The 23,840-nt window shown below is 45.2% G+C and overlaps 1 protein-coding gene across 1 annotated transcript in view; it reads right to left on the reverse strand.

Annotated features, from left to right (window-relative positions):
- Window positions 1-23,840, reverse strand: part of kdrl (kinase insert domain receptor like) — a 45,168-nt gene that overhangs the window by 12,461 nt on the left and 8,867 nt on the right. Inside the window, exons 4-25 of the mRNA XM_080008610.1 lie at window positions 23,096-23,223; window positions 21,789-21,948; window positions 21,525-21,661; window positions 20,970-21,138; window positions 20,044-20,170; window positions 19,778-19,947; window positions 18,204-18,357; window positions 16,273-16,387; window positions 12,552-12,660; window positions 11,082-11,375; window positions 10,846-10,992; window positions 10,506-10,634; window positions 9,372-9,478; window positions 9,094-9,223; window positions 8,507-8,611; window positions 5,889-6,002; window positions 5,711-5,799; window positions 5,434-5,587; window positions 4,722-4,819; window positions 4,135-4,257; window positions 3,707-3,818; window positions 1,091-1,190 (exon numbers count right to left, since the gene is read on the reverse strand). Of these exons, the coding sequence (XP_079864736.1) occupies window positions 1,091-1,190; window positions 3,707-3,818; window positions 4,135-4,257; window positions 4,722-4,819; window positions 5,434-5,587; window positions 5,711-5,799; window positions 5,889-6,002; window positions 8,507-8,611; window positions 9,094-9,223; window positions 9,372-9,478; window positions 10,506-10,634; window positions 10,846-10,992; window positions 11,082-11,375; window positions 12,552-12,660; window positions 16,273-16,387; window positions 18,204-18,357; window positions 19,778-19,947; window positions 20,044-20,170; window positions 20,970-21,138; window positions 21,525-21,661; window positions 21,789-21,948; window positions 23,096-23,223 (2,971 nt within the window). The remainder of the gene's footprint in view (window positions 1-1,090; window positions 1,191-3,706; window positions 3,819-4,134; window positions 4,258-4,721; window positions 4,820-5,433; window positions 5,588-5,710; window positions 5,800-5,888; window positions 6,003-8,506; window positions 8,612-9,093; window positions 9,224-9,371; window positions 9,479-10,505; window positions 10,635-10,845; window positions 10,993-11,081; window positions 11,376-12,551; window positions 12,661-16,272; window positions 16,388-18,203; window positions 18,358-19,777; window positions 19,948-20,043; window positions 20,171-20,969; window positions 21,139-21,524; window positions 21,662-21,788; window positions 21,949-23,095; window positions 23,224-23,840) is intronic.

The raw sequence follows: 23,840 nt of genomic DNA on the forward strand, positions 1-23,840 counted from the left end.
CGCGTCAAACGTATGTTATCTGGAATTTATATCTTCCCTCTTTCAACGAGAATGAAAAGTAACAGAGCGTGTGACGGAGATCCTCAGCACCCCTGTTGGTCAGGGTGCACAGAGCTCCTCTTTGGAGTTTTTCCAAACCGTGTATCTGGATTGGGTTTTTGTGGGTAAGTTCCAGTCACCGCCTTATTTTAGTCGCTCCATTTGGCATGTATTCTGTTTATTTATTTATTTTATTATTTTTAATTTGAATTTTAAATAGTAAACTGGCACTGTACACAGGATATATAGCAGGCAGCGCAAAAAGTAAAAAATAATAATTTGTGCGAGAGTCAAGTCTTGAAGTTGAGGATGCCATCTTGGATTTCATAAAGGCTTTTAACATCTACCAAAAAGACGCTGGAGAGGACAAGAGACGAGCCTTGGATCTTACTTCCTGATTAAACCAACCGTCCTGGCTTCAACTTCAGAGGTTAAAAAGCGCTGGATTCGCGAGGAAGAGACCCTCTGGCAGAAAGCAGACTAGCTCTGACCCAAAGCAAAGACATTACTGGAGCCTCCAGCGCTTTCCTGCCTGTGGTGCTTTCTTTCTGACCGAGACGTCGCCTTTTATGTGGGGCTAAGTTACGGCTGCGTCAGTGTCGGTCAGAAAATGGATCTCAGCCTCGAGCCTGCCGGTGCCAAGCCAATCAGAAGATAATGTTTCCCTCTGAAACCCTTCAGAGGCAGGATTACCCATGATGCTTATCGGGCACTGATGACCTTCCAGCTGAAGCACCGGGAGCGAAAACAGATACGTAAGACTCGAGAGTAAGCGCTCAGCACTCGATATGGGAGTCTTTTATACATTACCTTCTCACCCTGTGAAAGGTCCCCACAAATTACACTTAGAAGACTGTGGGGGACACGGAGAGAAAGAGGGGGGCCCCGAATAATCAAAGCTTTTCTAACCAAGTCAAGGGGGGCACCGTTAACGGGAGGCTTGTTCGACACAAATCAGCCTCCCTTTCACGGCTTCAACTGTCATTGCGGTGGAATGCGTTCTGAGTAGTACAAAAAAAGAAAAACCAGCGTGGGCAACCCGAATCCTCACATTTCAGAGGAAGAGTATTCCGGAGCTCTCATCCTGGTCCCGTCTTTCAGCCTGCAGCAAAATTCCTCATCGATTTGGAGTCCGGGGTACGGGGAGGCACCTAGGAGGGTACAGGGATACGGGAGGGTTATCCCGAGGTTACCACACAGTGAAGTCTCCCGCAAAGAAACACATTTTGGGAATGCTGCGCATGCTGGTTTGTTTAACGTGATCGCTGGTGCCCCTTTCCTTTCCCGCTTTTGTCTTCATCAAGAAATACCATATAGTTAATTTCAACCTCGGTAATAAAAATAACAAATATACGCTCACATCTACCTGGCTTATTTCACAGGCCTGCAAGCTACGTTAAACAGCAAATGGCAAGCAGCCAAATATTTCATTATTCGCTCTACCTGCACATTAAACTGAAAAATGCCCCAATTAGGTGGGAATTATTTTTACAGTCTGCGATGTAATAATGTAAGACAAATGTTTTCTTACCTTATTAGGTATTATTACTTTTTTTTTAAAGAGTGTGTCATTAAACAAAGTGTCAGGAAAGCCACTTTATTTTGGTAATGGACCTTTTGAGAGTAACCTTTTTCATGCATGCACAAGCCAACTTTCATCTAATATTTTATTCTGTTAGTGTTGGACAATGTTGCCGCTGCTATGTAATCCGTAAAATGTCCAAACTCCTGGAGTAAAATTCTCATACCATCGCTTCAAATCCCTGGAATAATATTTAATAATAATATAATATAATATAATATAATATAATAGCGTAAGCAAATGCTCATAACTCTCTGTGCACTTCATAGATTGTACCTGTATGGGAAAGAACATTCCGTCTTTCTGACTTTCTATACCGCGGAAAAACAATTATTATAAACATACGTCCACCGAATACCCCATATCCAATGTGATTACTCTGGAGTAGGCCTGGATTTGCCCAAAATCTGGCAAAAACACTCGACTAACCCCACTCGAATCCCATAACTTTCAAACCTAAAAAAGCCAAGTCAACTCACGCTGGCAAACTGAGGCAAACTTTTGACCTCTGAACATTATCAGGTTGCAAGACCCACTCTTTGTGTCATTATTCTCGGTCATTTTGTTTCCTTGATTCAAATATATCGTCCTTAAGCCCAGTTAACACTTCCCAGATGTTCAAGTTTAAAAGTGCAGTGTGTAGAATGTATGGGACGGACTTTGCAGAAATGGGAATAAAATATTCATAAGTATGTTTTAATTAGTGTATAATCCCATGAAAAAATGAAATTGTGTCTTCGTTGCCTTAGAATGAACTGTTTTTATACATAGCGTCACAGAGGCCGCCATGTTGCACCGGTATGTTTCTACGGTTGCCCGGAACGGAAATAAACTCTGGCTCTAGAGAGGGCCTTTTGCGTATTTGGCAAGTTTCATGGCACCTCTTCCGCGGAGGCTGCCATGTTGCATAGCCATGGGGAGGGGTACTCAGCTGGTTGTGATCTGCATCCTCACTGCTGGATGCTGCTAAATTCTACATACTGCACCTTTAAGATCCGTGTGATAGTGGGTGTGTATGCGTCAGTGCCTGGAGAGAACAAGGATGATGTCCCGTGTCGCAATTCCTCAAAGAAAATGTTGTTTCACACACTTTTCTCTGACTGATGCGGGGGGGGTGGATGATTCATGCCGCGGTACAATAAAAATGACAGTGGAGCGTTGCATTTATCCGCACTGTGTCACCCTACATACAGAGTCAATGACCGACACAAAACATTTTCAAGACAGCGGTCGTCGCGCAGCGGGGTAAAACATTTAGATTGATCCGCTGCTTGGATACCGCCAGCTCGAGCGGCCAGCTGTGAAGGCACGGACAGCTCCAACTGCCTAAATGGGAGCTATCCTTTCTTTTTAATGCCCGTCGCCTGTCCGAAAACTCACTCTTGAACTTCACAAATTGTTTTTGCACGACGAGCGCAAAAATAGCTTTCTCAAGCTGACACTGCAGAGCCTCTTTGTCCCAGAGGCACAATTACACAGCGGCAGAAGACAGTTATTACCCTGTGCATCTGGAGAGGCTCAATGCCAGAGGCACCACTCTACGCTAGCAGCCTCCTCTCACTAAACACCATCAATATTCCAATCCTTATACCCTAAATATTGCTGAACGCTGCGAATGGCAAGAATACAATCTTGAAAAAAAAGTAATTTTTAAATTGTATAATATCATATATTATAAATATAATATTACATAATTAGAAATAGTGTTCTTATAGTTCTAATATTTATTTGTAATATTTCTAATATCTCCTAGTATTTCTTGATTTATTCTTAATTTTGAAGGCAAATAATATAAATAATAGAGACATGTTTGAAGCCGGGGAAAATATGAATATGTGACAGTGCAGTGAAATAATAATAAAGTTTGTTGCTTGCACCCAAACAGTATTATTAAAATACATCCTCCTATCCTCCCATGCATACTCAAATTAACAGTTAGCAAAAATCCATTTTACCCCAAAATTCAGATTTTCATCTTTTCTGAGACGGCGTTCGCCTTGTTTGACTGTTCTGTTTTGAGAGTCTGGTTTTGCGATAGCTTGAGTCAGTAGAACAAATCCACCGGCGGGAGCCAAAAACACTTACCCAGAGAGAATATCTCCCACATGAGGACCCCAAAGGACCACACGTCACTCTGGGTTGTGTAGATCTTGTCGAAAATGGCCTCAGGCGCCATCCACTTGAGGGGCAGCCGAGCCTGCGTGCCAAAATTCAGACAACGATGAATTAACACCGCGTTGTCTCGCACCATATATGTCACGCTCATCCAAACCACCCATCATTCATCTTGATGTCACATCTGAGCCAGCTGGATTTTTATTCAAACCTATTTTGTCTTTGGATCTGCATCCTCATCATTATTGCATTCATGTTTTGTTGAATAAATAATTATTTTATACATTAATTAATGCATTAATAAAGTATCAATTGTCGCATTTTTGATTTAATTAAATGTACTTTGCACTACAGTGAGTGACAGTCTAAATAAGAGCTAAATTAAATAATACACTTACATCTCCCTTGCGCACGTAGTCCGGGTCTTTGTATATATCTCTGGCGAGTCCGAAGTCACATATCTTTACAACGTTGTTCTCCGAAAGCAGGATGTTTCGCGCGGCCAAATCGCGGTGAATGCACTATCAGAAGGGAAAAGGGGGTTTTAAAAAAAAAGCCTTCTGCCTTCTGTACACTTCAGCTTCACAATAGTATTCCATCCGCTGCTATGAATGGAGTCAAGATGGGAACACATGGAATGCTCATCAGTCTTATTAGAATAGCAGCCGATGTGTTTCAAATCAAGGCCGGGGAATGCTCGCTAATGGGCTATTCACAAAAACAGCTTAATTCACAAATGAGCCCCATCCGCCTTCCCAAATATACTGTATGAACGAGCTGACAAGAGAATGAGTTTGAGGCTGATGATGAGAGTGACCTCTGAGCCGGCCCACAGACACAACACCACTCACAAAGAAGCCCTGTAAATTATATCGAACGGGCATCATTTTAAAATCACATTCAAATTGGTAACATGATGGGACCTGAGCATTGTTTACGCCAACCTATTGATTTTTGCTCGCCATTCGCTGGTGTAAATCATTACCTTGCGCGAGGCCAAGAACTCCATGCCTTTTGCAACCTGAAAACTGTAGCAAATCAAATCCTCCAACGTCAGCACTCGCTTGTACAGGTCCTCCGGCTCTGGCGAACAGAAACAACACAGACCAATTGTCAGGAATGCTAGGGTTACACCTCAAATTCAATTTAGAATGCATACTTCCCAAACATCCTAATGTGTTTGAAATCACTGCTAGAGGCATCCGGGTTACTCATTATCTTCCAGTATCTCTGTAAGTGTGAAAGAAAAAACTCAAGAAAATCCACCCCGTCACGCACACAGACACTCCCACTCCCGCTTATTTTTCAGATCTGAGGTGAAACGTGTCATTATGGGTGCAGCGTCTTGGTCGGGGGTCCGAGAAGGAGGAACTCAAAAGCGAGCCCTTCAAACAGCCCACCTGAGTAAACAGCCAATCAAACCAGAAATAACAAGGGGACAACGTGTCCGATGAGCCTGAGCCGGGCCCGGGCTCCAGCTCAACAAAAGACAAAACACCCACATCCCCGACAGGAAATAAACAAAGGCCCGGCGGGGGAGACAGTGGCTCCCGCTGCAGCGATTGTAGCGCTGCACGGGAGGAGGAAACGTCCCATCCCAGTCAGGCAAGAGCTCAGCCAGGGGGCCGCCCCCGGGTTCCCGCGTAGGAGGAAGAAACGGGAACGGTAAGGGGAAGGAAGACTTGCTTGGCCCTCACCTTCCTCCTCTTCCTCCGAATCGCAGTAGCTCTTATCTTCGATGAAGCCGGAGCTGGCGGAGCTTCCGGTGCTGGCCACGCTCTCCAGGCGGCGCTTCATGAGCTCGCTGAGCTCGCAGCCCGACCCCGACGACACGGCTTTACCGTCCTGGCTCTGACACACGCACCAAGAAGAAGAGGGGCTTAATTCAACACCAGACCGCCGACAAATTCGTGACCCATCGAATGGGAAGGCGGGAGAAGGAGACGCTCTCAGCACGGGGAGCGTGTGACCGACCTTGTAGACAAGAAAATCAGCTCTCTTGCTTCTCAGGTAGTTGGACAAGTTTCCATATTTGCAGAACTCCACTATCATCATCAGCGGACCTGCAAGATAGACGTCCCCGTGTTAAAAATTCAGAGACAACGATAGGAGAGGAAAAGTTCCCGCACTGAAAAAAAGATCACTTCCTCACCTCCCGGCTTGGTGCAGGCGCCGAGCAGGTTGACCACGTTGAGGTGATGGCCAATGTGGATCAGTATCTTCAGCTCCGACATCAGCGCTTTCCGCTCGTTCGTCGTGGCTCCTCCTGTTTTCGGAAACGCAAACGCGTATGAATAACACACAAAATACACAAACCGCCCGGCGTAGACTTTTTCTAAGTGTCCCAGTCGAAACCCCCGCTTCGGGGATGGGACGTATTTTTACATTTTTCTATCTACGCCCGTTAACTTTGTTTAAAGATCACTCCGGAAGATTTACATCGACGTTGGAGAGGCAATCCAAGCTGCCTCGCAGGAACAAATAAGAAACAGATTTTCACTTGTATAGCTCGAAGATGTAAGATTGGGGGAAGTTTCCATTCAACAGTCCTCCTCCCCGTGATGTGATGAAATGGAGATGGCGGTGATAGGAATGAAAAACAAAACAAAAACAAGGACGTTCTCATGCAAAGAAGGGCGCACACTTTACAAACTCAAATACGTTCATTTCATTCCTGAAACAGCGGTGACATTTTCTCCCTCTCAGACGAGAACGTTCAGGATTTTCTTTTCTAAGTTGATCCCGGGCTTCAAACACGATGAGGTCACAGAACAGATCAGAACATGTCACGCCGGTGCTCACAGCGATATAGAACTCGAGGAGGAACATTTTGAACGTTTCACCTGGCGCGTCTCCCGGTCGTTATCGACGTAATTGATTTGTTTTCAAGTTTTTAATACGCGGGCACGAAAAAAAAAAAAAGGTTAAAGGGTCAAACTCAGAACACAAACTAGGATGAGGCAACCGACTTGAGAACTATGTTTTTCTCTGTCCTACCCATTAAATAAGAAAAGTGTTTTGTCTTCACGGTTTGAATTTATTTGATTTACTGGATAAAACAAATGGAATCCTCAATTTCAATATGAAGTTCAAGATCGATATCAAGTTGGAAATAGGAAAATTATAAATTGTTTTTTTTGGCACTTTACTACTGAATGAAAATCGTTCCCTTTCCTTTATTAATAAACCGACAAAAGTGGCGAAAAGGAGCTGGTCTGTCCACCCGCCCGTTTCATGCAGAGGCAGGGGAGGGGTCGAAGTTATGTCCTGCTCAGCAATTTATTACATCGGAACTTGCTGGAATATGGAACAGGGTAAAAATGTGTAACTATTATCCCTCATTGCAAGACTCTCTGAAAAGAAGCTGCACGCAAATACCAATAAAAACGACACTTCATTAACAATAAAATCACCAAACCTGAGTGATCTGTTTGCGTACACTATTTCCCTGCGTCAAAAAGTAATCGGTTAGACGAGGGAAACACATCCGATCGCTTCCAATGTATTTCCAGGGAAAGCCCCTCGCGCCAAGTCACGAAATCTGGGAGGTGCAGGACCCCGCGCACCAGGGCGCCCGCCGTTGACGTCATTTGCGTCACGCGCTCCAACGCACCCTCGTGCTTGGGGCAAGTATAAACCTACCTGGAGTGAGCCCCGACCAGAAAGGGGAGAGCACCACTCACCAAGTTGCTTTGAGGATATCTGACACTTGACATCAGGTCTGACACAGACCCTTTGGCTCTCGATGAAAACTGAAGCACTATTGATGCTGCTGACCAATATTTCTAACTGAAGGCTGAATGTATCAGCCACACTGACACATGCCTAATGCCCACATCACAAACCACCGGTGGCTCATTAAAGCTTCCCACTTGTCACCCAGAAGGCTGGAAAACAGAGTGAGTTTAAACCCATAAAGCCTTGTTGAGTCAACAGGCTCCCAGTGAGTCATGCTTCTGGAGGTGCTGCTTCCAGCATCTGGCCTATCTATCCTGTTTCCATTTTCATATGATCAATAATTTTTTTTTTATATTTAGAGATTGTTTGTAATGCCTCTGAAAAGAAAAGAAAGAAAAAAAAACAACAGAAATCAACAGCGCAGGAAAGGGGGATTGCTTCCAAGTAATTGGATTTCCAAAAATAAAATAATCACATTTTTTTGGTAAGGCTATGTGGTGTGACTCACTTTGCGCCTTACACTTTTGAACCCTGGCATCACCTGCAGACATTGGATGGCGTAAAGAACGGCGCTGTCATATCGCTCCGTCTCCTCGTGGAGGACAGCGCGTTCTTATGCTTTTACCTCCAAATGCACTTTGAGAGTATCCCTCTGCTGCACGCTTTGCTTTGAACTGACGCTTCACGCAAACATTAATTGCCAGCACATGTGCTGCTCAAGTTCACGGGTCTTTATGGTGCACAAGGGAAAAAAAAGTACATTTCAGTCTTCAGGGACAGATATCTGGTGTTCATCTCCTCAGCCCCACACCAGAACATGTTGGGTCGAAACGGTATTGGGAAAGATTGTTCTCCAAGCTCTATGGCTCCCATTATAATTCCCTGTCAGGGGCTTTCCGTCACTTATTTTGTCCATCGCTCTTCATAAACACGCAATGTTAAAAACATTTGACGCAACATTCCGTTCATTGACTAAAATGCCTTTTAAAGAGTCTTTGTTCAAATACTGTAAATTCAAACCCATTTCCCCCCAACATGAAGTTATAGTACTCTAACATAATTCACACACGAGTTACAATGTCAATACAATACCTTTCAACATTTTGACTGCCACAGTCTTGCAGGTCGACAGCTTGTCGATCCCGAAGGCGGAGGCCTCCACCACCTTCCCAAAGGCTCCGTGGCCGAGGGTTTTGCCTGAAAGAGAAAGCGTGCATTTGATAAGTGGGCGCCCGTCAGCGGGCCCGGCAGGGCTCGTAAATCAGACTAGATTACCTGTCCGTGGCTCTGTAGTTCTGTAATCGAAAAAACATGCCGGAGTTCCAGCCACAAAGTCGTAAATTAAGGCCAATATTACTTTTTAAAATGAATTAGAAAGGCTTCAGTGCTGGGTTTGGATTTTTCTTTCTTTGTTTTTTCAAAATTTTCTTTCCCTCTGCAAGGCTTTGGTGCATGTCTACTAAACGTTGTGTCGTAGTCCAGCTTAGGATAGCCATAATATGGCATAATATGGCATAAACTGGACTAGGACACAACAATAAGACTGGACTAGGACACAACAATTAGACAACTATATTTTAGTTGTCTAATGAATGACATTTCGAACAAAAGCAGTCGGGTGGGATGCCGTTGCTTTCAGACAGATTCCTGTGAGATGGGCGAGAGTTTTAGGCACTCACCTAGTCTCAAGCGGTCGCGAGGAAACTCCCACTTGCTGCTGTCGTACTGCAGGAGCTCGTTCTGCTCATCCAGGGGATACTCGTCGGGGTCGATGATGATGGACGGACCCATCTTGTAGTGCGCCGGTTGCTGCGAGGATGAGAATACTTATGTGAATCTCATAACGATACGAGAACATCGGGGGATTGTCCGGGGAAGTGGAAGACAATATATGCTGCAAGAAAGGGCTCTGAAGGGCGACGGCAGTGACATGGAGGCTTTGCAACTCGGTTCTGACCTTTCTCAGCTTGCGGATGAAGAGGATGAGCATGAGCCAGAGGAAGGTGGCCGCCGCTCCCGTGCACACCAGAATGATCACCTCGATGTTGGCTTTGCCTTCGTCCCCTGGGAAAGTGGAGAACACAGTCGACCGCCATTTGACATCATTGCGTCAACATAAGAGAATCCACCCTGTGATATTTTCGTTCATGTTGTAACTCAACCGCATGGTAACAGAAAAAAGGCGAATTTTCAGTTATTTTTTTTACTCCATTGAACTTTCCAAAATAGTTTGGAGAAGTTGAATCCACACAAGTGCACTCAGTCGAGTGTTTATTCCTTGTTTTTTTTGCACGTGGACGGCACACATTCTTTCCTGTTGTGCTTTGTTCCAAACAAAATTGTTGCTATCCCGATCTGACAGCGAGGCCATAATTTGCGACCTTTCCGAATAATAAAACTGTCTATGAACACAGGGGGAGTGAAATAAATCTGTTTTGGAGTTTTGTAGAATACACTACCATGACCGCTCACACAGATATATAGTACATAGTACATAGATACCATCTCTCTCTCTCTCTCGTTCTCTCTCTCTCTCTCTCGCCATCCCTCTTGCTCCATCCCAGACTTCCAGAACATGTCATGCCTTCAGTCAATGTGCCGGTCAGAGCTGCAGACCTTTGTCTTAGCCGTAGTCATTAGTGAACCTCTTAACACTTTGCAGAGGTCACGTCCCCTGGGCACAGATTCCATCATAAAACACAAGAGAATTCACTCGGTATTCAGAACAGCCTCGAATTCCTCCCCAAGGGGGGATTCTAATGCTGAAGTGAAGCCAGCCAGGGCTGCTTGCTGCAGTGATGAGACAACATGGCCCATGGGGGTTTGGGTCGGTTATTGGAATAGATACTTTGGCTCTGCCACTTAGCCTGATGTTTGGCGTACTTGATAAATAGTGGCTTCAGTAACCAAAATAAACACCAAGTACAAAGGCACACTGACCCACAAACTGACCAGTGAACTACAAGCATACAGATGAAAACAAAAATGTTAAAAATAAAAACGATATCACAATGTTAAGTCGACAGCACACGGTCATTTCGGAACCGGATAAGAACCCAAATGTTATTCTGAGGAGGCTTGAGACACTTACCAAAAACGGTGACGACGGCTCTGGTTTTCACGCTCCCCTCAACGTTGCTGGCCATGCACTCGTACAAGCCTTCGTCGTCCTTCTTCACCCTCTCAATGGTCAGAACGCCCTCATCTCCCAGCGTGATACCTGCAACACAACAGAGGTCACTGTAGACTGGCCAGTGGGAGGCTTAAACTGTCATGGTAAAGGCTTACATCTTTTATCAGGGCAAATCTAGGAAAAAGCAGAAAATGTATGATGTGCAGCCTTCAATTCTTCTTTTCCCTTTCTCTGTACACATCATCATCATATACCGATGGAGACAATAGTACGAGTCGCTTTTCAATCAAGTTCATACCTCGCCCGTTCTGCACCAGAACGTTGTTTTTGTACCAGGTGATGGATGGGGGGGGGACTCCCAGAGCGACGCAGCGCAGGGTCAGCGTGTTGCTGCTGTTCACATGTTGGTCAGTAAGATTCCGACTCAGCCTCGGGCGCTTCCTCCCTGAAGCAGCAGAACACAGGCCAATGTATGTGACACCGACTTCTTACCGACATCGCTTGGGCTTAAATCTGACCCGATCCATTTCTTACCGTCCACAGTGAACACAAACGCCTTGTGTACGACCTTGTTGCCGTACTGGTTCTGGGCCCTGCAGTAGTAAGCCGGAGTGTGGTTTCTGGACACGTTGTGCAGGGTGAGGGAGACGGAGATGGAGTAGGGGCCGTGCCGCGGGCCCAAGACGCCGGAGGAGACGGTGCGATTCCGCGAGTCCAACCACTGCAGGTCCGTGTACAGGTAGCGGGTCGCGCGGCACGTCACGGTGACGTCTTCGCCCTCGATGACTCGAGCCACCTGGGGCTCGATGACCACCTGGTCAGAAAGATCTGGAGGGACAAAGACATGGAGACGTGACCATGAGGATAGACAAGGGGATGTTATGGGGAGGTGCAGCGGCTACACACGATTAAACACAAGTACATGTACTAAACACGTGTAATTGGGGGAGTGACTACACCACTACTTCCTTATGGATATACTGCACTGTGCCAGCTCCATCAGCATTATTGTGAGGAGATAATGACACGTACCCTGCTGGCCACGACCAGCCTATTTTGCACTGCTGTACTGAACATGAAGCTGCTCATCGCCGGGCCAGGAATGTCAAATTTGCAGTTATTTCCTGTTTCATCACTGTTAATTGGAAGCATGTTGCCGGTAGACGGCATCGCTGATGGCGCTTCTGCAGTCGTCCAATGGGGGTCTAGCTGGGGCTGGCCCCGGGGGAACCAGACTGTGCTTGTTTATTCAGAACGCTGGAAAGCATTCTGTGTTCCGTAAGAGAAGACAGCTGTTATTACAATTCCGTCCTCTTTTTCACTCGCATTCCAGCCTGCTCAGTCATCCCCACCTCTGCCTCCTCTCAGGAATTCCTGCGATCTAAAAGAGGCAATTTTTAGTGGTTGGCATCTCCTCATGACATTTAATCCCAAGTCCAATCCAAAAATCAAATATCGTCCAAGAGTTCAGCCTGTTTCGCCGGCATAAATCCCGCTTTGCGTGCAGTGACAACTCATCCACCTTGTTATTACATAACTGGCTCAATGGGTGTTCATTCTCGGGAACATTTGGAAGTGCTCAGATGCACATAAAAAGTGTCTCACTTAGAAAGCAGCCTCACAGAAAAATAGGAATGCGCTACTGGCATAGGCGTTTGAGTGCTTTTGTACAGAATTGTTTTTAAATGCGTGCCATTAAGACTCTGCCATATGGACCTGGACATGTTTGTCTCTCTTCCATCCTTAAGCCGTGCTCTCTTGATGGAAGATGGTTTCAATTAATGACCCCCTCGGGTCTCTTTACAGCACAGTACAATCTGTACATTCTTGCTCTGCTTTTGCAACTCATTACAGTGCATATGTGTAGGTCATTGGAATCTCCAAGAATAGGATGCATGGTAGAGTGCGTCTGGACATTAAAACAGACCAAGTAGAGCAATTATTCCTGTTAATTCAAACTGTGTTGGACAAAACGTCCATGTCTGCCTCTAGTGGCTCACTTACCGTCCACATAGAAGGGGATCCTCCATTTCGCCGTGCCCAACACGTTCTGAGCCACGCAGGTGTAGTACCCAGTCATGTTGGCCATTCCCACCACAAGGGTTCCCACAGTCTAATTGGGATGCAATTACATGGAAGAATAGTTTTCATGTTAACAGAATACAGAACTGTACGGTTTTGTGACATTTGGTAAAAATATCTGGAGCAATCCATGCCAATTTCTTTCTCTTGTTTATCTCTTCAGTGTCAGTGAGTTAAAAATAAAAATAAATTCTGAAAATATTTTAGTAATTGGTAATCAAAGCCAAGAATTTTCTAATGTCCAGCCTTTATATCTGATACAAATTTCCACAATTATTGAGCGTTTTGCTTTTATCCCAAGTTTGCTTCAGCGACATTGGTGTAATTATTAGTGCTTTACAGGTGTGTGAGTGGTCTGGCCGCTGCTGTTTTATCCCTTCCAGCCTTCCACATTAACAAAAGCGTACATCTGGAGTTTTAAAACCACCTATGGTCCAGGCCGCCAGCCCCACAGCGAGCGCTAGATGTCATTTCCTGGAACACTGCGCTTACAATGCCATGCTCGTTTTTGTCATTACGTGAGCACAACACATTTTTAATGGCTCAAAAAGACAGAATAATGAGTGGAAATGGGGTTTGGGTCAGAATGCGTGGGGTTCTGCTTTGTGTTCACAGTGACATCTGTTTTCAGCCGGTCAGCGACATCAAAGCCGCCGAACGCGGTGGGCGTATTGTCTGAGCGCTCGCTGCTCTAAACATTCGGGTTTCTCTGGGCCATTGAACCGACATTCAAAGTCATCAGCCCAGCCAATTAAACTGTCACAATTCCAACGTCCTACCGCTCACAATGCACGCCGCACAAACATGCTTTTATGCGGAGAGTGTCGATGTTAAAAGTTAAATCTTCTTGTCCAATTGGTGTTGTTATGACATTTGTCATGGCACCGCGTGGTGTTACGTTACGGCTATTACTCACCACAACGTAACCCAAGATGGAAAACCGTCGTTTCAACAAGTGCGCACAGTCCCGAAGCAGTGACCTGACCAGACGCACTGTGACCTCTGTGCCCCCCCCCCCCCCAGTGTATTTTGCTGCTATTTTGACCCAGGCCAGGCCGATTCTATGCCCGGCGTTATGGGGAGCCCCTCGGAGGCCATGCCGGACCACTTCCTGATTCACGGGCCGCAGCGATTTATGCGGGCTGACAGAGAGGAATTCACTCCTCACAAATCCCCTCGCTTTTCAAATTGGCGCTTGTTATCATTGACCCTTAGTGCTCAACCTCATAAAGCACCCACGTTCAGTGGACAAGGGCTTGTAAATAACCAGTTCCTCCCTATTTATGTCAATCAAAGATTGGAGAGCTGATGCACTGTGGGTACACCATGGATCTTGATCTTTGGGTGTTTGCGAGATCAGCACATGGGTTTTGATAATGACTGATTATCAATAATATTTTACTTGTCAGCTTCTTTTTCACGTTGAAATGCATGTGCACCAATTAATCTAAGCCCCAATTTGATTCACCTTGTTGAGTGGGCAGTTCTTTCACCTAATCCTACAAAATTAGTTTTGGCAAGGGGGGTCGAGGCCTGCTCCTAATTATTTGGGGTGAGTGGTTTTTAGTAACAAGCTCCCTCAGGACATTGGCTGCAATGTCTACAATCTCTGCCTAGTACAGAATGTTTGCAGGTTGCACGCCAAAACGTGATGTTTTTGATATGGAGCAAGATGGGGTGATTGACTTCTAAATTCCAAATGAGCAGTAAAATATTTACTCACTAGAGTGTGAAGTTGCTCATATCAAATCACAACTTGGAGAGAATGTATTTTCTGTCCCACAATATACGGGAATCCTCGTGTTTCTCAAAACCTCTTCTTTATAGCACACTTATTAGCACACGTATAATGAAACAATACCAGGAAGATCAATAACCAGAGAAACATAACAAGTGCTATTCCTTGTGTTACCTGTTGCCAGGTAAATGGCAAGAGGTCAAAGCGTATGGAGGCACTGGCAGGATTTGCAATTGTTACATATGCTCAAGCTATTGTTCCCTTTATGAGGCATGCTCTGCACTGAGAGTTCCAGCAGAAGGAAAGATCCACTGATGTCAGAATGAAGCTGTTTTTCTTGGCCACGACTGAAGCTGCAGCTGCTTCATTTACAGGGTCCACTCCACACAAGATTAAATTGTTGGAGGGGGATGTATTTTATTGTGGCGGTCGGAAAATGATCTGCTATGGGGGTCAGTTATGGGGTTTCATCACAGTGCATAGGCGTCGAAACAGCGAAAAAAAAAAAAACATCACAGAAGAAGAGGTCTTGATTTCCAGGTGGGGCTTTAAATCAAATCAAACGAATCAAATGTATTGTTATAGCCCCTTTCCCACATGGAATCCATAACACTGCTGGATAAAAAAATATCCGGCAAAGGCAGTAGGTAGTCATTCCCACATTCCGCTTCCTTTAAGGAAAAGTTCCGTATAGAGTCTGTTCCCTCATATATATGACTGTTATGGATACAGTACGTAATGCTCGCACGAGAGGTGTCTAATATCACACAAGACTAGGCAACAGAATAGGTTTTTAGATCAGCTCCTCACTCCCCGTCTCCCTGCACCGTGGACTCCTCCCTCCGCTGACTGAGAGGGGACAGAGCCCTCGACCCCGGACGCAATAAACCGAACCCAATGTCATTAGATGAGTGTGATAATTTTCAGCCTGTCCTTCACGCTTTGCCTCCGGAGAAGGAACGTTCTCAACCTGTTCTACCTCTCCCTGTTTGCTCGCTCCCTCCAGCTCAGTGCTCAGTAAGAATATAAACCCCCTGTCTCCGCCCGGAGGCTGGACGTGTTTCAGTTTCTCGTCTTTGCAGCCGAGCGCCACGGTTCCGGATCAGAATCGCCACTTAAAAAAAAAAAAAAAAAAAAAAGGAATTCTTACGAACACAAATGCATTTTTTAAATATTTGTATGAAATAAATATTCACAAAAACCCACTATTTGTGCTTAATTAGGATTCCGCTCCACCCCAACTTTACGGAAATGTTACTCCCTCACAGCCGTACTGGCTTTTTGCCGGATATTATACTACTAATAGAGTGGCGAAATATATGGAACTACTTTTATGGAACATCGACACTGGCTCCCTTTCCCACATGACGCCGATACGGAACAGTATATTTGCCTGTAGATTTACAGCTTTCAGTGCAAGTGGGAAAGGGGCATAAATTACCCACAATTTGACTTTTGTTTTCGTTTGCCTATATCCTTAGTGTCTGCTACTGCAACAACATTTCCCAAAGGATTGATGAATATAAAATATAATGTAAGAAAAGAAAAAATGTATGATGGGTATTTCTGCTTAACTTCAACTACATTCAGTATAATGACTTATGCGGCACAGCCATTAGAAACCGTTGTAATTTCATAAGCAGAGAAATTCCAGGGATCTCTCCACTAAATCTCTACGCTACCATTTTAAATGAGGAATCGCAAAGCATCGCTGCCAACCAGTGAAAAATAGTGTGGATTGATTTGTTTCAGATGTTGGATGTGACTTAAAGAGACGAATCATGGAAGAGTTCTGGTTTGGTCTATCCAGTGGCTTCTCTCTTGATATTTTCTTGACAACAGTGCTATAAATCTTATTGCATGTCATAATCTGAAATCCCATTAGGAAAGTGTTTCAAGTCATACCTTGTTTTTTCCTTGGACCAGCACCACTCTGCTCTTTATGCTCTTAATCCAGTTTTGGGGATAAGGGCTGCTGCTCTCCATATCCACAGGGATCGGCTTCGTGTAAACAGTGCAGCTGCAGGATAAACGCAAAACGGGTCAACTCAGATATCTGACTTTTAATGGCAATTCATGAAACAATATTTGAGGTTACTTTGTTCAGATGTGTAATGCAATACCCCCCCCCCCACACACACACAGGAAAAAAAAAAAAAGAAGGTTTTCAAGTGGTTGTGGTTGGGGACCTTTATAACCACACAATACCGTACAATACAATGCAATGTATTGTGGCCAGATAATTAAAATGCCACAAGCGAGTGTATTTGCCACATATTAGTCCTCAGGGGTTGAGCTTAGTCATCAACCTTCATCAAGAGTGCTCTGGGTAAGGTCCAGTGTCCTGTTAAAGCTAGAGAAGCTACCCCCCCCCCCCACCCCTCACACACACACACACACACACACACACACACACACACACACACACACACACACACACACACGTGCACAGCCCTCCCCCCGCCGTCTGTGATGGGGAACAATCAGCCTGATGAGAGGAGAAGCAGTGGAGGAAACGGCAGCGTGACAGGAAGGGCTGAGCTGTGCGTCACCTTGAGCAGGAAACCACTCGGCGCTCTGGCCAGGGGAGATAAGGCCGATCCCCAGACCTCACTGGGTCAACAAGGAACAGCTGATAACTTCTCAACGCGCTGATAAAACCAGACCCCTGGACACGAGAGGCTCCCCCATCCACCTTGTTTCACCTTCTTCTTCATAACAAGAAGTGCTTGCCTCCTGAACCTTACCCCGGCCCCGCGCTTCCCTCTCCTTGCAGAATCGCTGAGATTTTGATGAGGCGTGATCTTGAATGGTAAAATGATGGATTTGGGGTAACTGGGACTCTGAGGGGCCTGTGCTGTTATTGGCCCCCCATCAGGCCCCGACTGTTCCTCCAGTTTGAATAACCGGGGGATAAAAAACACTGGCGGCCTGAGCCGGGGCATTTATGGGCAGCTGTTCTTATCGCCAGGCACGATTATCTTTAGTCCTCGGCTTGATACAATTGACCCACCATTATTACTTCAATCACAGATTTGGCAACCGTGAGTGGCCTTTTTAAGCAGCATTTTTATGGGTAATTAACAAGAAGCACTTGTCAAATATCGCCCTCTGAAGTGTAACGTAATTTGGTTCCTCCATTGTGCCGTGGCCCACAGCGTTGTTTTTCCTTGCGCTGTTGGGCCCTGATAACCCAAGGGTAATGGCCCATTGTTTTCCTGATCTTACGGCTCACAGGTCTCCCACTGCCACCGGCAGCCTGCCCTGGTCTCAGAGAATTTTCATCTTGCTTGTGGTTTCACTAACAGGGCGACATTTGTGCACAGTCACTCATAGCATAAACGTAGCTCTGTCAGCTCTCAAACAGCTCGGGGAGTCTTGAGATTAATATATCTCTCCTCTGTCTTATTTTCAGCCCACAGAACCATTGACCACAAACAAGAGGCAAATTCTCTTCGGCCGTATTCCCATGATTAATGTGCTACATTCTGGACCAGAGTCAATCTGACGAACGTAGGCTCGTTTTAGCAGCGGGCTCCCAAGGCTTGGCTGGTGGTCTTATGGAGTCATTTTAAGACCATTTAATGTTAATAATGTGATCTTTTTGTAGTTAAGTATCCAACTGGGTAAATACATACACATATACAATCTTTCCTTTTCTATTCATAAATTAATACATACTAGTCATCAGTGTCCATTAGGAGGACTATGAGGTGTGGGATTATAGCATCTAAAGGTCTAAATATACCGTATATAGGCCACTGGACTGCACTCCGCCCTTCAAGAAAGATAATGTTTGTCTGATTTATTATAACAAACACAAATTAATAACTCACTTATTAAGGTCTTTGTCTGCGTTGCACGGTTCCCAGAACCAGGTGATTTGGGGGAGGGGAACTGCAAAGGCTGTGCACGTCAACTGGTGCTCTTCGTTGAACATGTAGGGCGGCACTTTCATATTGGCGAACTCCTCCGAAATAGTTGGCATCACTGTGGGAGGTAGACATCCATGAAAAGACACAGATAAACACACACACGCACACGCGTGCACACACACACACACACACACACACACACACACACACACACGCGTGCACACGCACACACACACACACACACACACACACACACACACACACACACACACACACACACACACATACACACCGAAGCACATGGAAGGACAGAAAAAGGGACCAAGATTGACCATTAAAAACCCCCCTACTGTGGAATCTCTTAATGTGTTTTTAATGAATGACGACAGTCATGATGGATAACCATGAAAAAGGTGCGGCTGACACCAGTTGTCCTTTTGACATTGTGTTGTGGAGTCCAAGAAGGCCATGGCAGGATGATTGGCTACCCCGGGGCTGTAGGTCAATGCAACCCGCCCCCTGGCCCAGATGTGGCCCATGCCCGCTTTAGTGGAACCATCGTGTGGGAAGAGGGATGAAAATAATAATTAACAGCAGACAGAGATCCCTCCGCCACCACAGGAGATCTTCCAAATTGCTTTATCATTCCCTTAGTGGTTGAACACAGCACTTATGGCCAGGGCAGCTTCCCCCACATCCACATAGAGTGTGTTCATGGTTACTTCAAACAACTGATGATCAGTGCTTAGAATAGTTCTCTAATTGATACCAGGAATCCCTTCATTTTGTTTTGCTTGTGTCTGTGTTTTTTGTGTTCATCTGATATGTTTAGACATATAAATAAGGCTTATACAAGCCAGAGGGCGGCTGATCTTTACACTTTTGGCACAATGCTGGAATTCCTGATAATGTGTAAAGAATGCAGTAAAAATAGCATCTGGCCCTCAAAACCCATATTAGACTAAATGACAGCGTTACTCTTGCATAGGCTAAGCGCAAGCAAGCTGTATCTACCCTTCATCCTCAATACAAAAGTGCAATGTAAGCCGCAGAAAGCATGACCTACAGTATCGACAGCCATTGGTACTATTGATATAACCATCATTAGCCTGGATTATCTGCAAGCCCTTTGTTTTCCTCTGGCTGTATAAACTACGTGCAGGACAAGCTGTTTACATGAGCTCTGTTGTACACATGGTGAGGATGCAAATAAATGCTGGTGTCCTGGGGGGGGGCCTTGAGAGTCTAAATTCTCTGTGCAGAACGGAGAGCGTGGGCCGCGTACACAATGCGCCGACCCCCCTCAGAAGAGTCCTGATAATCAACACCAGATGCCACTACTATGTTAGTCGAGCTCTGGAAGCAACAAGCCCCCAAATTCCTCTCATGTTGGAGATGCTACCTGCAGCTCGGCACTGTAAACTATAACTGGGGAAAGGCCCCGGATTTAGGAGGGCATTAATCCAAGGCCGAAGCGCCGCTTCCATTTCCTGGAGAGGTTCAGGCTTTAGCAAGGCGCTGGCTAATGCCTTTACCTTGGACAATGAGCGTGAAGCTCAGGTTCCTGGAGAGACCCTTCTCCTGGTTGCCCACGTTGATGGTGAAGACCCCCGTGTGCCTGTACTGTATGTCTGTGATGGCCAAGCTGAAGCCGGACACCTTGTAACAGGTGGAATTCTTCATGATGGGAACACCATCCTTGTACCTGCAAATTTAGGGGAATTCAGGCGAATAAAGTCATGTGGTATACATACTGATAGCGGATTCCAAGTTTATCTCCTTTTTGTAAACACAAACTTACCACGCGATTGTGTCTGGTCGTGGCAGCGCATCGATCTTGGGTCTAAATACCACCTTGTTCCGGCCCTCGTTGACCGTGACAGTACGAGAGTCTTCATTCTTGTAGGTGACGTAGAGGAACGGGTGCTCTGAAACCCCATAGCAGATAAATGTGAACACCTCATATTTTTGGTGGAAAAATACAATAGAGAATATAATAGAGAAACTAACAATGAAAAAAGGTGTTGAATCTAAATGAGCTTCTTTTTTCCATTTGTTTGACCAAAAATAAATAAAAACAATGGACATGAACAGTCAACAGTCAAACACTCGAAGTGCTTTTGACAGAATATTCCACATAAATATATGAGAAATATAAGAAAATACAGAATTGAAAATTTTAGAATTTAAAATCCCATTCTAACATTCAAGAATGCGTACACCACAGAAAAATGTGTTATTTATCACCCAGCCAAATTTCAACGACTAAAAAAAATGGCAAGTATATAATATTAGGTTTCAAAATCATGAAAAAAAAGGCAGCACTCTCTGCTCTGAAACGCTGGGGGCGTGTCCGCTGAAGACGCTGAAACCACGGCCAATAACAAAAATAACGGGTTATTTTTTGGATTGTTATGATTTTGTTGTCTGATGTTTAAAATAGAACATTAGAAAATGGGATATTTTGTGGCGGGGAGCTTCGTGGCTCCCCCAGCTCCGTGCTCTCCTGGAAAGCTGGACTCCTGGGTCCGGGTCCTTGTGCGCCCGGCCCCCTTGGAGAGCCCCTCAGGATCAGCATTACATCGTTCACACTCTTTTCACATGTTTTCAGCAATTACTTTCTAAACATGTATAATGTGTTTGGAAACAAATCTCGGAATTGACTTTACGGGGACTTTCACAAAGAGGTTTTATAACATTATCCCTCAATATGAACTTGACGCTCACCAACAACAACGACGTTGGCCCATGCTTGCTTCGGCTGTTCGATCACAGCCGCGCATTGGTAGATGCCGGCGTCCTCCATGGTGACGTTGTGGACCACGAGGGTTTTGGCCATCACAGTGACCTGAGCTGGGTGGTCTTTAGTCAGGGACGAGAAATAACCGCTGTTCCTCTAAAAAACGCAGAAGAGCAAAGAAGTGGATGTTGGCGATTGATAAGTACGACTTTCACGTGAATCCAAGTGTGAGACTTGAATGTTCAACCTGGAATTCTTTTATTGTAACATATGATACATTTCAGCAGGAGAATCTAGGTTATAGCTGGATTCATTAAAAAAAAATCCTGTTTATTAAAAGATAACACAGGTAAGTTAAATAAAGCTACACTCATCAAAAATGATTCCTTTAATATCCCAGACGCAATATTTATAACTCTCATCAATATAATCAAAAACAAAACAATGCTCCAAACAAAACTGCTGTAGGCATTTGTACAGATGTTCTGGATTAGGAGATGATCAACTTTTGATGGGTATGAAGAGTGATTTGGCACACTTACAGACGTGTTTGGGAATTCCCAAGTGAAACGGATCCTGCCATTGTAGGTGGTCTCTCCGGAACACTTGAGGACGAGGGTGTCTCCTAACAACACCTTGGTGGAATCAGGGGTGATCTTCACGTTGTTGAGAATGTTAGCTGTGAAACAGTGGAAACGATGCATGCTGTGAGAATATCATAGAGACTGCACCTCCTTATACCATAGGTATTTAGGCATTGATTCCAGTATATGTTTCATCTCAATTTAATCCGACAGGAGACTTACTCTGCCTGACTGGGATGTAATTGGACTCAACCTCATGGCCATTGACCTTGGCGACACAGGTGATCATACTGTACATTTGGTAGGGGTCGTATGGGATACTGAAACCCACCATGGGGTCCCACTTCATCTTCTCCTTAATCTCCTCTGAAAAATGTGGGTTCTGCAAGCAGAGACAAGTAAAGACAAGCTTCAAAGTTGCCCAGTTAGGAGCTAGATGGAGAAATGTCAAACAGGCAGAGGCATTTGTTGAAGAAACCCTCCTCTCGGTTCTGCTGGGACTAATTTTCCGTCAAAGTGATTGTCCAATTAATTTTTACACTCTTGTGGTGGTAAACGTTGCTGTAGTCCATGCAACGAACCGCGAAGCGCCGCTGACTGAGAGCAGTGCACATGCCAGGCCAAATTCTACTTTTCGGCGCTTTGTTCTCGTGCCAAAATGGAGCTGGGAAAGGAGGCAAGGGAAGGAAGGAAAGGAAGCAGGGAGGAGGGATAAATCTCCCAGTGGAAGGAAGGCGACAAACCCACTATTTGTGCAATATGAGTGACATGCGTTTGTTGTTGTCTTGCAAGCCGCTTTGACACGTGGTCATGTGTATGTCGTTCCCATGGATGTAAAGGAATTCTGGCATTTACTGATTTCTTCTCTCCACACTGCTGGGCTCAACTCAATTCTACAATGACCTCTCGCATTCTTATAAATCCAAAAAGAGAAGTAGGAAGAAGAAGAAGAAAACGTTGCGTTTTCGTGTGATCTACATCCTGCAAACCCGACTCCAGCAATAGTAACTTCAGCGGAAGACATCTTCCGTATCAAACTTAATAGTTCTCTGGATTGTCAATTAACTATTGTTCCATCTGATTACATACTGTGTACTGTTTTTTTCGACTGCATTTCCTGCACACAGTGTTTGTTAAAAGAAGGTGGAACTATATTTAGAGGGTGAATCTATTCTGGAAGAAAACCTCTTGGAGGCCCTTCCTGTCCTTACAGGAAGCAGACAGGATGGCTCCCTCCGCTTGCCCCTGAGCCTCCCTCACTGTCCCCTGTCCGCTTCCTTAAGGCGGAGAAAACGTACACACAACAGCTCTGGGAACCAAGGAGACACCTCATGTAAAAGCAGCCTGTGCTTGTTGTGGTTTCTTGAGATGCAGGTGGGGGTCCCTGGACATTACTTGACGTCAAGGTCAGACCGGTGACAACTGTGAGGGCCAGAAGATTTTTCCTGGCAAAGTCCTGATTTGAAGGTCCCACGCCAATCAAAGCTCCCACCCGCCACCACCCCAAATTAGCATTGCCAAAGCCTTACCGCTCTCAGTTGTACGACTGATTCCGGAGAGGAGGTCCTGCAGGGGACTACCAGGCTTGTCTGATGCCTGTATATACCGAGGATGTGAGGAATAGCATCATGTCGCTCTACAAACGGGTTCTGAGGATCTGCGGGAGCAAAAGGGAATCAAAAGTTGACATTTGTCAAGTTAAAGTGTCTAAAAATGTCAATTGAAAATGTTTTCACACCAAAGTGCAGCATGTCTCCGCAAAAGCCGATCACAGGTAATGCAACACAGCGATCAAAGATGATCTCATTACATTTGGTGGTGAAACAATGGTCCTCCTGGCCAGGCTGCAAGCGTCCCCCGTTGAAAAGTCACATCAAGACTAAAAGTGTATGATTTCTATGTGGTCAAGCACTATTGGTGCAATAAAAGGGTCATCCTTTGAAAGGATGTCTAAAACTGAGTTTTAGACGATACAAAGGGGCAGCATTAGCAACTGTTACAAGATTTAGTTTGTGCTGTTTTTAATGTCATCATATATAAATTCTTGCTTATTTGCACGTACATCGAGCGGGAGTTGGAGGGGCGATAAAGACAAAAAAAAAGCACTCGCCTTTACGTTACAATATCTATTTGAACTACAGTGATAATAAACTTCAATTGGTACTGTGCAACGCTTGAGGAGAAACAGTAGCCTGAGCAGGAAACTATCATCAATGACCAGAGCTTCCCGTGCACTGAAACACTCCCTCCCAGCGCCAGAAGAAGCGGAGGCTC

Source organism: Zeus faber (assembly GCF_960531495.2).
Source record: "Zeus faber genome assembly, chromosome: 10".
Taxonomy (NCBI): domain Eukaryota; kingdom Metazoa; phylum Chordata; class Actinopteri; order Zeiformes; family Zeidae; genus Zeus; species Zeus faber.